The 13,268-nt window shown below is 44.6% G+C and overlaps 1 protein-coding gene and 1 non-coding gene across 4 annotated transcripts in view; both read left to right on the top strand.

Moving 5' to 3' along the window:
* Positions 1 to 13,268, top strand: part of LOC119402446 (tubulin--tyrosine ligase-like protein 12) — a 301,835-nt gene that overhangs the window by 100,929 nt on the left and 187,638 nt on the right. For all 3 annotated transcript variants that reach the window (XM_049418643.1, XM_049418642.1, XM_037669599.2), the window contains one exon: positions 11,539 to 11,729. In XM_049418643.1, coding sequence (XP_049274600.1) covers positions 11,539 to 11,729 — 191 coding nt within the window. The remainder of the gene's footprint in view (positions 1 to 11,538; positions 11,730 to 13,268) is intronic.
* Positions 8,333 to 8,405, top strand: Trnat-ugu (transfer RNA threonine (anticodon UGU)). The gene has a single exon. It is a non-coding gene; the product is annotated as a tRNA-Thr (tRNA).

Below are 13,268 nucleotides of genomic sequence, written 5' to 3'. Positions count from 1 at the left end.
AACGAAATGTTTTTTGTTTCGGTTTTAGTTTCGTTCCACCGCAAGAAGTTCCGTTCCGTTTCTGCTCCGGAACGAAAAAAAAAAAAATGTTCCGTAACGGTTCGTAACGGTTTTTTTTTTTTGTATGCAAAAAGTTGAAGTTCAGGAAATCATAAAACACATTGGATTTATGATGTAGTTGCTTGCCCTTCTATTAAGAAAGTGGGACAAGGGTAAAACACGTTCTTCAGAGAAGCGCACGTAACTGTACCACGAATGCCTACCAACTAGCAGAAACCAGTATTAATTTCAAAGTCATCGTATTTATTTTCTCAAAATACAAATGTGAATTTTTTTAGTGGGCTCATTGCTTTGTGTGAAGGGAGTGAGCACGATCTCAGAAGCAGCACGTCATTGAGTGTACTCTCTGATGTGCGAGACCGCTGTTCTGATAAAAAGATCGCCAGGCCTGCGCGGAACACGCCACACAGTCACAGCAAAAGCTGGAAGAGCGGGCTTTGTAGAGCCCGTTGTAGAGTCTCTTGGGGCAACTAATACAAGTACACATGGAAGGTACCCAGTACATCATAAATCATAGCAATTTTTCTGAAGTAGCGAAGTTCCCACTATGCCATTTTTCGTCATTCCTCGGAGTATCGTGGTACCCGCTACACATGTGTAGGTCAATAGTCATTATGTGCAGATTGTGCTGTGGCTGATGATGATGAAGAATTAGGGCTGAGTACTTTGCAGTGGGTAGCAAGCAGTGTTGCGGAATGGGCACCTCCATTCCATTCCAATTCCATTCCAGGGAATTAGAACTTACCACAATTCCAATCCTTTCAATTGCTCAGAATGAAAAAACTTAGCCTATTCCCACTCTAGGAATCGCCGGGCAGTTCAATTCCATTCCTGTAATTCTTCAACGTAGCAAAGGCATCTTGATAGTTTTATCGAGTTAAGAATGAACGCCGCATAAAGCTAATGTCATCAGATGCATTAGAAACTGCAAAAGTACGCAAAACACGTTACGAAGGTCAACGGATAGCAGCTTGGCGACATATCTCGTGCCATACAACCACCTTACTAATTCCTTAAAGGAACCCTTTTTTTGTGCGCAAAACGTTTGAGGAAAAAACTGGAGATAGGACAGAGCGCACACTTACAACCATTTTATTGCTCAGATGGCGGGAGAATATATACACGTTCAGATGGGTGAGGGGATGAAGCAACCATGAGAAAGGGAAGGCAACAGCGCATGGGCAAAAGGCTATTCACGTATTGAAATGACACATCAATTCAACAGATACCGATATTCATTATCCGACAAATTGATAGAAGCGGCACTCACACACACTGGTCCTGCCTTGCGAATCAAGAAGGCTTCGTAAATTTCGTGTGCCCTCTTGTCCCCGTATCTTGCCATTACTTGACATTCTTCGAACTTGGGGGTACACCCACACTTGGAACAGTGACTAGCCAAGTGACTGCCCACAGACCCGCGCATGAGATGCGCATGTTCCCTGAGGCGGTCGTTGAGACAACGCCCCGTCTGGCCGATGTAGCATCGACCACATGATAAGGAAATATTGTACACAACTCCAAAAATGCATTTTACAAACTTTTTCACATGATTTTTAGTGCAACCAACGCTTGAAGTATCTTCCGAATTCACTCTTTTACAAAGGGACCCTAGCTTATTTTTGGCCGTAAAAACTACCTTCACTCCAGTTTTTTCGACAATTCTTTTTAAGCGATGCGAAACATTGTGCACATAGGGTATGGCCGAGACTTTCGGCTTCGGCTCGTCCTGAGTTTTCTTTTGTGAACCCCTTCCCTGCTTCAAGTCGTTAAAAAGTGACTCGGCTATGCCCGAGAGCAAATGATCAGGAAAACCTGCTGCTTTAAGACGATCAATTTGGTTACCAAAACTGCTCTCGACTTGGTGATGACAGGACCTTGACAGGGATGCCATCATGCATGCTTTTGCGATTCCCCGCTTCACGAGCTTGGAGTGTGCGGAGGTAAAAGGAAGCAGGCCTTTCTGAGAGCGGGGGGCGTATTGCCAGCACACGTGATCTGGCAGGAAAGTAAGTTCTATGTCTAAAAATCGAAGCCGGTTGTTCTCAGGGAACTCTGTCGTCAACTGTTGACGACAGAGTTCCCTGAGTTTTTACTCTACGACAGAGTTTTACTACGACAGAGTTCCCTGAGTTTTTCCCTTAGTTTTTACGGCCAAAAATAAGCTAGGGTCCCTTTGTAAAAGAGTGAATTCGGAAGATACTTCAAGCGTTGGTTGCACGAAAAATCATGTGAAAAAGTTTGTAAAATGCATTTTTGGAGTTGTGTACAATATTTCCTTATCATGTGGTCGATGCTACATCGGCCAGACGGGGCGTTGTCTCAACGACCGCCTCAGGGAACATGCGCATCTCATGCGCGGGTCTGTGGGCAGTCACTTGGCTAGTCACTGTTCCAAGTGTGGGTGTACCCCCAAGTTCGAAGAATGTCAAGTAATGGCAAGATACGGGGACAAGAGGGCACGCGAAATTTACGAAGCCTTCTTGATTCGCAAGGCAGGACCAGTGTGTGTGAGTGCCGCTTCTATCAATTTGTCGGATAATGAATATCGGTATCTGTTGAATTGATGTGTCATTTCAATACGTGAATAGCCTTTTGCCCATGCGCTGTTGCCTTCCCTTTCTCATGGTTGCTTCATCCCCTCACCCATCTGAACGTGTATATATTCTCCCGCCATCTGAGCAATAAAATGGTTGTAAGTGTGCGCTCTGTCCTATCTCCAGTTTTTTCCTCAAACGTTTTGCGCACAAAAAAAGGGTTCCTTTAAAGAATGCAGTACCAACCAGCCCAAGCAGCTACCCTGTTACTAATTCCCATAGGGGCAGTTCTCGCGCTACCTATTGGCATGGTCAGCATGTTTGAACTTATGGTGGTGTTTTAATATTGTTTAAGCTAAACGTGTTAGTGCTGAAATGACGACATAGCGTATTCTTATACAAAAGTAGTATTCAAGAAGACTAAGCAGTTTTGCCACGCATCTGGAGTGGTCGTGAATATGGAGAAATCTAAGATTTGGGTAATGGGGAACAAAACCCTCTAGATCTGCTGGTATTTGTTGGAACAGTGCATCGCTCAAGCACCTTTTGTGCCTTTGCATTGGATACGGAACACTGGGCCGTACTGCTCTACAGCACTCACGCTTGTCAAGTGCGCCTCGCAAGCATGGATGGGGTGAGGAGAATTTTCTGTGTTCGCCTGTGCGCAGGTATGCAGTGTCTTCCTTGTCGCAGAAGGTTATTTACATGTGTCAGGTACTAAACTGCTCGTGAGATAAAGATCAGGCTGTTCATAGAGTATTCGCCACTTTTGTGTGGGGGTATCAATGGGAACCAATGCGCAGGGCAATTTGTTTCTCCCTTCGGTATCTGCTGGGATAACCCGTTTGTTTGTACACTAACTGATGCCTCGGTTTGTAGTAGGCGCGTTGCTTATAAATGTACCGTTCTTGTAATCAGCCAAGCCATTTTAAAAATGCTGCTTTATCGTTAATTTCGAGGCTCTGACTTCCTAATGTTTGAAAACGTGCTCTATTTTCGGAAAAAGACGAAAGTCTATTCCCATTCCATTCCGTGCAAGAGGCGCTTAAATCCATTCTCATTCCATTCCTCCAAGCGTTGTCTTCATTCCATTCCGGGGTCGCGAAAGTGTGGAATGATTCCGGAGTCATTCCAATTCTAATGGGGCAACTCCGCAACACTGGTGGGAAGCATTAAACCACACACTCTTTGCACTATTAGCATTGTGTGATGACTGGTTGTTATTTTACTATTCTGCCACGCTATATTACATAGGTTAACACGATTACATGCCCGAAATGACGCCTGTATACAGTATTTTTGCGAAGGAGTTACAAGCACCAGCGTGGCACTGGTGGAAGACCCGACTGCCACGCAGAGGGGCGGGTTAAAATCCCATCCGATCACAAAAAAATTCTTTCTCATTTAATGATTTCTTATATCACGTGATAGCGGACACGGACACCGGCAGCGACGGGAAACTATGGCGCCAAAATCAGCTGTTGTGATCTCATAACAGCTTTCGCTGTAACAAACTTCAGCGCCGACAATGCCCTCACCACTTTGGCCTGCGTGACAGGCGACAGGCGCGCAGAAGTCCACTTGTGTTAATATAAACATCTCTGGTTGCCACTGTTTTCGCTTTTCGCACAATTTCAACATATCTTTGCTTTGGAATTCCTGCCTGAGATATGATCACATTGCATGAGCTCAATTGTTCCAGATTGCCAAGTTTTCTCGTGAACCGAAAAACGATTGAAAAAATTTCGGTTTCACTGCAGAACGAAATAATAGATAACGTTTCGGTTACATTTTCGTTCCGGTCAAAACTATCGTTTTTTTTGTTTTTCGTTTCCGGTTTTTGTTCCGTTCCTACACCCTGGGCGTGACGGTTCATGATGATGATGATTTTCTCTCTATGACACATGGCAAACCTCGACCATAACAGCTCTGCTGTAAAATTCCATGCAACAGAAATTGGGAAACCTCACTACTCACCACACTGGTCCACTAAAAATTAACAAGAGAACACACGGGCAGCAAACACGGATTAAGATTCTTGTACAGACGTAACCAATAAATGAGGAGGACTTAAACGAACCGTTGGATGTACCGGGCCCACACGTTTCAGCTTCTCTCGTTATCCACCTGTACAGAATGCTTGGGTGGTGATTGAGCGCGTGCTGCTTCATGATGATGATCATTTTCTATCTGTGACACATGGCAAACCTTGACTATAACAGCTCTGCTATAAAATTCCTTTTTGTTTATGCAAGTGATCACTCTGAAGGGAATTTCTCCTTGGGGGATCACTTTGCACTTAAACGCAAGGGAAGGTGCAAGTTTCTGGCCATTGCAGAGCACATCACCGTTGATGACCTATTCTTGTAGCCTGTCGTGATCACCTTTCACTGTGACAATCCTCTTGGCTCGCCTGTCGAGCCAGACAGTTGTCTGAGTGGCATTACTGATGGTGTTAAGGAGTTCACCTACAAGCTACAAGAATGCTACCTTCTTGTTGTCTGGCAGCTTCTGGCTGGCACACGTCCTCAGTTTGTATTGCTTTACATACTGTATGACATACTGCCGCTACTAAAAAACACACACACAAGAGAGACACGAACAGGACGACAAATGGGCGGCACTTCCAACTGATTTATTTCAGGCATGAAACGTAGCGATATATACATGTGACGCACACGTGCGCAGAATAGCCAACATTGCCTAACCCACCCACCTCTCAAACAATCTAATCTCAGAAGACCGCAGCTGTATGGACATTCATCACTTAACTTACTGATATAAAATGCCTGTAGTAACTCACGGGTTGTCTGATATTTGCTTTTACCTAGGATCGTCACCTCATGAAATCGTGGTTCGCATTTGCAGACCTTGCAGTGCACGGGAAGATGTGCAAGTTCATTTTCTTTCCTTAGATTTCTGTCACGTTCCCTGGCTCGTACGTCCATGCAGCGGCCAGTCTGCCCAACATTAATACCTGCCGCACGTCAGGGGGATCTGGTATACAACGCCTGTCTCACATTTAGTGTAAGCCGAGGCGGGTTTCGCACCGCAGCCTGCGGATCCCTCAGCAGTGGTGCGAGGGCAGAGCTGAGACAGCTTCACAGGGGCAGAAAAAACAAGGGGGACATCATACCTGCCTGCCACCTTTTTGAGGTTGTTTGTCACCTTATGAAGATAAGGAACCACTGCAGGTCTTACGGTGCTAGTAGCCGTGCTAGCTACCGCCGGTTTCTTGCGGCCTTTAGTCTTGTGCATGAGGGTTTCCACCGCTGATGTAAGCAACGAACCAGGGAAGCCTGCCATAGTAAGGTGCCTAACTTGCTTGTCAAAAGCAGCCTGCATCGTGTGAATGCACGATTTATTTAGCGCGGAATCCAGGCACAGCAAAGCTACACCCCGCTTAGTCAGCTTAGAAGTAGCTGAATCGTACGGAACCGGCCCTTTATTCGCACGTGGTGAATACTGCCAGCACACATGACTATCATGGAAAGTTATACATAGGTCTAAAAACTGCAACGAGTCCCGAAGGGGTAGTTCGTGGGTGAAATTAAGACCTTTGCTATGATGTGTAAACATGTTTAAAACATCGCCGTAACACTCTGCTGAGCCAAGTCGGTTAAAAACTATTAAAAAGTCATCCACATATCTAAAAACCTTTAAAATATGGAGACCGTCATGTAGTTTAAAAACATCGGCAAGCTGCCGATCAACACTGGCCAGGAAAATATTTCACAGGACGGGCGCTATACATCAGCCGATGCAGATGCCGCGTCTTTGCAGGTACAGCCCTTTGTCAAACAGAATAAAAGTGCTCCTAAGGTAAAATTCTAAAAGCGTTAAAAATTGATCCACTGTGACACCAGCTGCGTTCTGGAAGGGAATGGTGACGTTTTGTTCAATGCACGCCCTCACAGCCGCAAAAAGCTCATTATGGGGAATTGAGTAAAATAAATCCTCAGTATCAATAGAGAAGGCAGTACCAATGTTGTGGCTATCCGGAAGAAATTGCACGCCCTCATGCGAATTTTTGTCATAAAAGGGTCATTTATGCTTAAAGAATTGAGTGCTTTTAACAAATACTGGCTAACATGAATCTGCCAAGTGCCTCTTTCACTGATTATCGTTCTAAACGGTATATCAGGCTTGTGTGTTTTAGCAGTAAAAAACACATTCAGTGTGGACTTTTTTGCATTACTGATGTCCCTTGAAAGCTTCGAAAGTTTTAAGTCGTTACATACTAATCTAATTGCCTTGCTCTTAATTCTTGAGTCGGACTTCTTAACAGCACCAAAGTTCTTCTCCAACGCCTTAGAGGCTTTACCACTGAATGTGGCCTGAGAAAGGACGACAAAGCGAGAATCCTTGTCAGCTTCTAAAATGACTAAGTTCTGGTCTTTGCAAAAGTCCACAATATTACTCATCGCTAACATTGCTCGGCTCGTTCTTGTGTGTGTGTTTTTTACTAGCGGCAGTATGTCATACAGCAAGCAATACCAACTAGGCCAAGAAGAAGTTCTCCTCATGCTTTACATACTTTGTCACCTGTCTTTCTGAAGCTTTAAATGTCGTGCGGGCGGTTTGCAATGCATTCGTGACAGGCATACAATCACCTGAATGTCCTCGTTCTTTTTGCTGCTGACTACTCTACAACTTATTCAGTGGCACAATACCTGCCACTCATTGTCGCCTAGTTCAGATCTATTTTCTGAAACAGATTAGTTGGGCTCTGCTACTACATTGTTGGTTGATTCAGCATGAAGAGTAAATTTCCACTTGAATGATGCTCTGTACTTGCAACGATGCGTTTCAAGTCTGTGGGCTGTCATCATGCACCTCCAGTGCCGGTCTTGGGAGCCAGTCGAAAGCACGCGGCACAGCCAGAGCTGATTGCGCTAGTTACAAGTCTTCATGGCTAAGCAAGACTTGCGTTTGGGCAAGCTGGTTCATACTTGATGCGGAACAAACGAGCGCTATGGAACGGGGACATAGACAAGAGGCACACGGGACAGGCGCTCAACTTTCAACTGAGGTTTATTGAGCAAACACGAAAAATTTATACCAGCAACCAGCAAGAGAGATAACATTTGTCAATCATGCACCCGATACCAAAAGTGCCAAGACCTCTCCAAAAAGCCACTTCATGGCCGCGCACCAGCGCTGAATCAGCTTCCTACCGCTCAAAGGCGACAGAAAACGTCCAAGATTAAAGACCATGAAACACTTGCATTAAAAAATAAACCTAGAAAGATGCATGTGCACTCACCAAGCCCTAATATCGAAACCCATAAGGAAGCAAGCGCCATCTAGACTAAACAGGCCGTCGACGAACCATCCTAACAAGGTGGAAACAAACTACCCCACCATTCAGGAAAAAACATATCTTGTGGGCTAGAGACTCTGCGCATATGGTGAACGGAACTAAAAAAATTCTTACCCAAGAGCCGCATAAGTAAAAGAAACAGTTTTGACAGCAGCGTAAAAAATCAAAAACAAAACTTGAACACATAAGAGTCGCGTCAGAAATGATAAGAAAACCAACAATAGCTCATTAACAAAGCTTAAACAACAAGGAGCTGCGCCAGAAAAACTGTGGAAAACGAAGTAATACGTGACGCCAACAGGCCGAAAAAGAGTGTTCCACACTCGCCGTCATGGCTACTGGCGGCGCTGACTGACGCTCCCACGCTTAAAAGTACACATATATACCCCATAAAGTGGACGGGCAGATGGCCGCCGCGGTAGCTCAGTTGGTAGAACATCGGACGTGTTATTCGAAGGTCGCAGGTTCGGTCCCTGCCCGCGGCAAGCTATCTTTTCGTCCACTTTTCTTTCTTCACATTTACATTACATTTACTACTAATAATGTCCCCTATACTTTCCTTGGCATTATTGTCTGTTAGTTCTCATTAATAGTGTGTATAACAAAGAAAAACGAGCCCTTATAATTTCCACTTCTTTCCTCTGCCCAGCTCTAGTAACAAGGACAACAGCAGCAAGAGAGCTACGCCAAGGAAAGGAAGCTTACAGATAACCTTTTAGGAAGGAGACTTCCTTGTCAGAGTGTGATAGAAGGTACACTAATACACTTATCGCCGGACTTGTGGATATGGTATGCTTCTACGATTTTCCTTTCTGTTCTGTCATGTGAACGCTTGAGGAAGGCAGTGCACGCAAACTCCGGAATGCAACCACACCTTTTACAATGCTCCGAAAGGTGGCCACCAGCGTTATTCTTGATTGACAAACTATGCTCTCTCACCTTTTCATTGAAACATCTCCCCGTTTGCCCTATGTATACCTTATCGCAGCTCAAAGGATGCGTCAGGGTCGTCTGAAAATGTTTTGAACAGTGAAGCTGTTTAGGCTGCTGGTAACTTGGGTTCTGTGGTAAAAATCATCATCATCATGAACTGGCACGCGCTCTCGTCATTCTCTTTACAGCGAAGCTGCTTGAGCTATCGGTAGCGTGTGCTCCCTCGTGCAAAACTCCTCAGGTGGGTATGTGTCACAGGAATTGGGCAAGCCCCACTACCGAGTACAGCAGGTGCAAGTGTCGAGCGAAAATGAACATGTGAAAAAGATAGAGCGAGAGAAAGAAAGCTATTGGAAGAGTATAAGACAAATGGAGAGAAATAAAGGGAATAAAGGCGTTAAAAAGATAGAGAGAGAAAGAAGCAGACACAAAAAGAGATAGAACAAAGAGAGAGCAGGAGAGAAATAAAACAAAACAAAGAAAGAGAAAGAAGCACAGAGAGAAAGATACAAAGAAAGATAAATTGACAGAGAAAGATATAGAAAGAAAGACACGAAAAAGAGATGAGAAAGAAAGAGTGAGAGAGAAATGGATAATTCTGATGGACAGCAAATTTCAAGAGTGGTCTTCTGAGGCGCAGAAAACCTTGCACTTCACTCGAAGGCGTCGTCCTCCACTTGCTGCATCACTGGGCTGCTGGCCGATGAATAAGTTGGGAGGCTGTCAGCACATTGAAGGATGGCGTTGCTTCGGCAGCGCGGTGTGTTTAACGTGAGGTCAGAAATAATGATCGTATCACACAAGCAATGGGGACCGGAAGGCAGAAGCAGCAGCTGCTGCGTGTACAGAAACTGGGGATAACCAAGCGCAGCTTGTTTATGTTGTTGTGGGTGTGAAGGATGGATTCTGATATTGCAGTTGTAGTGGAGCAGATGCACGAATGAGTATGCGCCTGTGAAAGGATGAAAAACGACCCGCGTTCTGATAGCACGAGAGCCTGTGCCGCCTTTGCCAGCCTTGCATTGTGTTACCGTACGGTCCCTTTTCGTTGCGACTTCATTACATCAATAAACCTCATCACACAATGTCTTTTGCTTATTATTGCATCCTTTGAATAGTGCTAGGCATGACCTCCATTGTGGCCATGCTGTTTAAACAGCTGTGAGTCAATAGCCCTGGTTGCTCCACCATTAAAACAAGACTAGATTTCTTTTGATATGTGGTCCTGCATGGTTTATTGTACTTAGTTATATATATATATATATATATATATATATATATATATATATATATATATATATATATATATATATATATATATAATAGGTATAATACAACGGAGGCATTGTCAACAGTGATATAAATATTTAATTCCCAACAGTTTCGGGAGGGGTCCTCCCTTCTTCGGGGGATGAGTCCGAATCCAACATATCACTGTTGACAACGCCTCCGTTGTATTATACCTATTACCCAAGAAGAACTGGCCCATTGAACCATATCTACGCTTATATATATATGTATATATATATATATATATATATATATATATATATATATATATATATATATATATATATATATACTTCCTCGCAAGAGAATCTGTTATATATACGAATGCCACAGTTATCATATAACAGTTTGTTCACCTAAAAACTTTGTTTCAAACCAAAAAAGGTTTAATGCAGACTCAAACTCTTTGTCCATTGTATCACGGAAATATAGGTGCTGACCAAGAATGAAAATGTAAAAAATAGGGGTGTGCGAATGTAAAATTTTTCGAATACGAATCGAGTACGAATATCCCCCTTCGAATATCGAATCGAATATCGAATATCAAAGGAAAAATCCCTCCACAGTAACAATATTTTATTTAACATGTAGCTATTTGAAAAAAAAAAAAAAACATGAACAGCCTGACTGGCAACACAACATACACTGCTATCTCCAGCACACAATGTCCAGGCTAGCACAATGCACATCACAACAGAAGCAAATATCACGGCACAATGAAAGTAATGACTAGATGTTATCATGAAGAAATATGAGTTGCTCCACATGATCAGGCAGCAGGCGCTCCCTTCTAACAGAGACAGCCCCCCCCCCCCCTGCCACTGAAGAGGCACGCTCGCTTGGAACAGAAGTGGCTGGTATAGGGAGGTACATGGGGCAAAGCTTTGCCAGACTGGGGAATCTGAAGGTGCCTACAGTCCACCACCAGTCACATGGGTCACTGTCTTTCTTCAGAAGTGGTCCCGCATAGTGAACGAGTGGTAGTGCGGCACGTTACGGCCGCATAACATTGAAAATGTACGGTTACATGATCGCCAACAGCGCTGCACGTCGGAGATGCACCAGCAATAAATCATACTTATTGGGGCGCTCGTCGCAGGCAGATATCGTGCCTCCGTGTACTTACGATGTTTGTCGCTCCTCCCGGCAACGTTTTTAGCTATACGAACGCAGCAGAAATGTGGAAGACGAGTTATTTTATGCATGATAATCGAATCGCATTTCAAACTTTTCGAATATTCGATGTTATCGAATATTCGAAACTTTTCGAATACACGATTTTCGAATCGAATACGAATATTTCGAATGTAATATTCGACGATTATTCGAAACTTTCGAATATTCGCACACCCCTAGTAAAAATGCCTTTATATTTAGAAGGCTTGTGTGCTGCAGAGTGGGCGAAAGGAGGAGACTGAACCCGACCCTGGTGCGATGGTGAGGGACGTGCCACGAGATCGTAAGCTGCGTGTCTACTCGGATTACGGGCAGGTGCGGCAATGCCTGACACACCCGTCCTTCGAGTTGGTCGACGAGGAAAAGGATGCCGATGTGCTGTGGCTCAACTACCACTTCAAACAGTACAGGTGGGCAGTCAAGCACCTTCCACTCAATCCTATGTAAGACGTTCTGCGTGAAAGCGGCATTAAATAGACAATGCCTGCGATGGAGTCCACGCGTCTGGTAACATGTTTTGCCCATCTGCTCCAGTCCGACTGTCGACCTTTTTCTTGGTCATTGCAAAGATTCCTCGTAGTTTTCTCACTGACGAAAGCACCACATCCATCCGGCAATTTTTAGCCACATTTTTTAGGCCATACACGTTTTTTTTTTTTTTTTTTTCGGTCTACCTGCACTGTTTGTTTCATTTGTGTGAGATTTTTCCTTTTACGGCCAGGTGCATTTTTCCACATAACTGGGTTGATTACGTGCATAGCTGACCTGGTGTGTTTAGAAACTTCCTCCTGGAAGCTCTGAAGCATTCTGTTTACGCATGACTTCAAGTACCGGTTTGTCGGCATGATGATGATAGCCCCAGCACACATGTGTGGTTGTGAACTTGTTAAAGCTTCAGGCCCAGTTGAGGCATGTCTGCTTGCATCAACTCCAATGGGATACATAGCCCCAGACCATTCTCAATTTGAGGATGGAAACTGAACTGGAAGGGAATCACTTCGAAAAGCGTTCACTTAGCGGAACACTTTCAATACCATGTGTGTTATACCTCTGTCACACGGACAGCCTTAACCGCGGTTAAGCTAACTACGGTTACGGTTAACCGCGGTTAGTGGTAGCTACACGGCAGACGTAACCGCAGTTAGTCTCCTAACCGTAGTTATCGCAAACCGAGCTAGGCAAGCACGGTTTACCCTGACAAACCGAGAAGCTGACAAGATGGCGGAGCTGTGAGTGCACCAGCCGTGAACCGGCGCACGTTATTCGGCAGCTTCGCAGAGGGTTTTCACGGAACGCATCTCCAGTTGGCGAACAATAGCCAAGCAAAACTAGTTGAAGAAGAGTTTTGCTTGGCAAAATGAGGCTCGCCGTGGAAAGGCCAACAACAAAGATTATTCCGTCCACGGCGTGTTTGCGAGAGGGTACAGTATTATCGCTACAGGTTTCTGGAGGGGAAGTGCATTTTGCATTGTTCGTGTCTAGCCGCTTCACAGAGCTACAAACACTGAATATGTAGTCGAAAGTGGAACGATTCAGTACACTGTCGTGGGGGTTAGCGGAGGTGCATCGTACCACGAAACTTGCCGAGGGTGTGCCCAAACTTCTTGCTAACCATACGAGCAGCACGTGGTTTCGTTGGCTTGCTCAACTGAGCTCGTGTAGCAATGGCAAACCCGCGTTCACGTTAACTGCGGTTAATCCTGTAACCACGGTTAAGCATAACTGCAGTTAAAGCTGCCCGTGTGACAGAGGTATAAGATGATCAGCAACATTTCTGTCTGCTGCGCTTAAAAAAAGTTGCACTGGGGACTGGTGTCACTCTGAAGCCTATACAAACCCCTTTCTTTGCAGTGTACAGTTTGTCTTCGCTAGGCTTGTGCAAACATTCGAGCACTTCAAACATTCTAATGAATGTTGCAGTATTCGAATTTGCTTCGACACAAACTTAA

The sequence above is a fragment of the Rhipicephalus sanguineus genome, chromosome 8 (genome assembly GCF_013339695.2).
Source record: "Rhipicephalus sanguineus isolate Rsan-2018 chromosome 8, BIME_Rsan_1.4, whole genome shotgun sequence".
NCBI lineage: Eukaryota > Metazoa > Arthropoda > Arachnida > Ixodida > Ixodidae > Rhipicephalus > Rhipicephalus sanguineus.
Note: the sequence above shows the minus strand (reverse complement) of the source record. Positions and strands in the feature narration are given on the sequence as shown.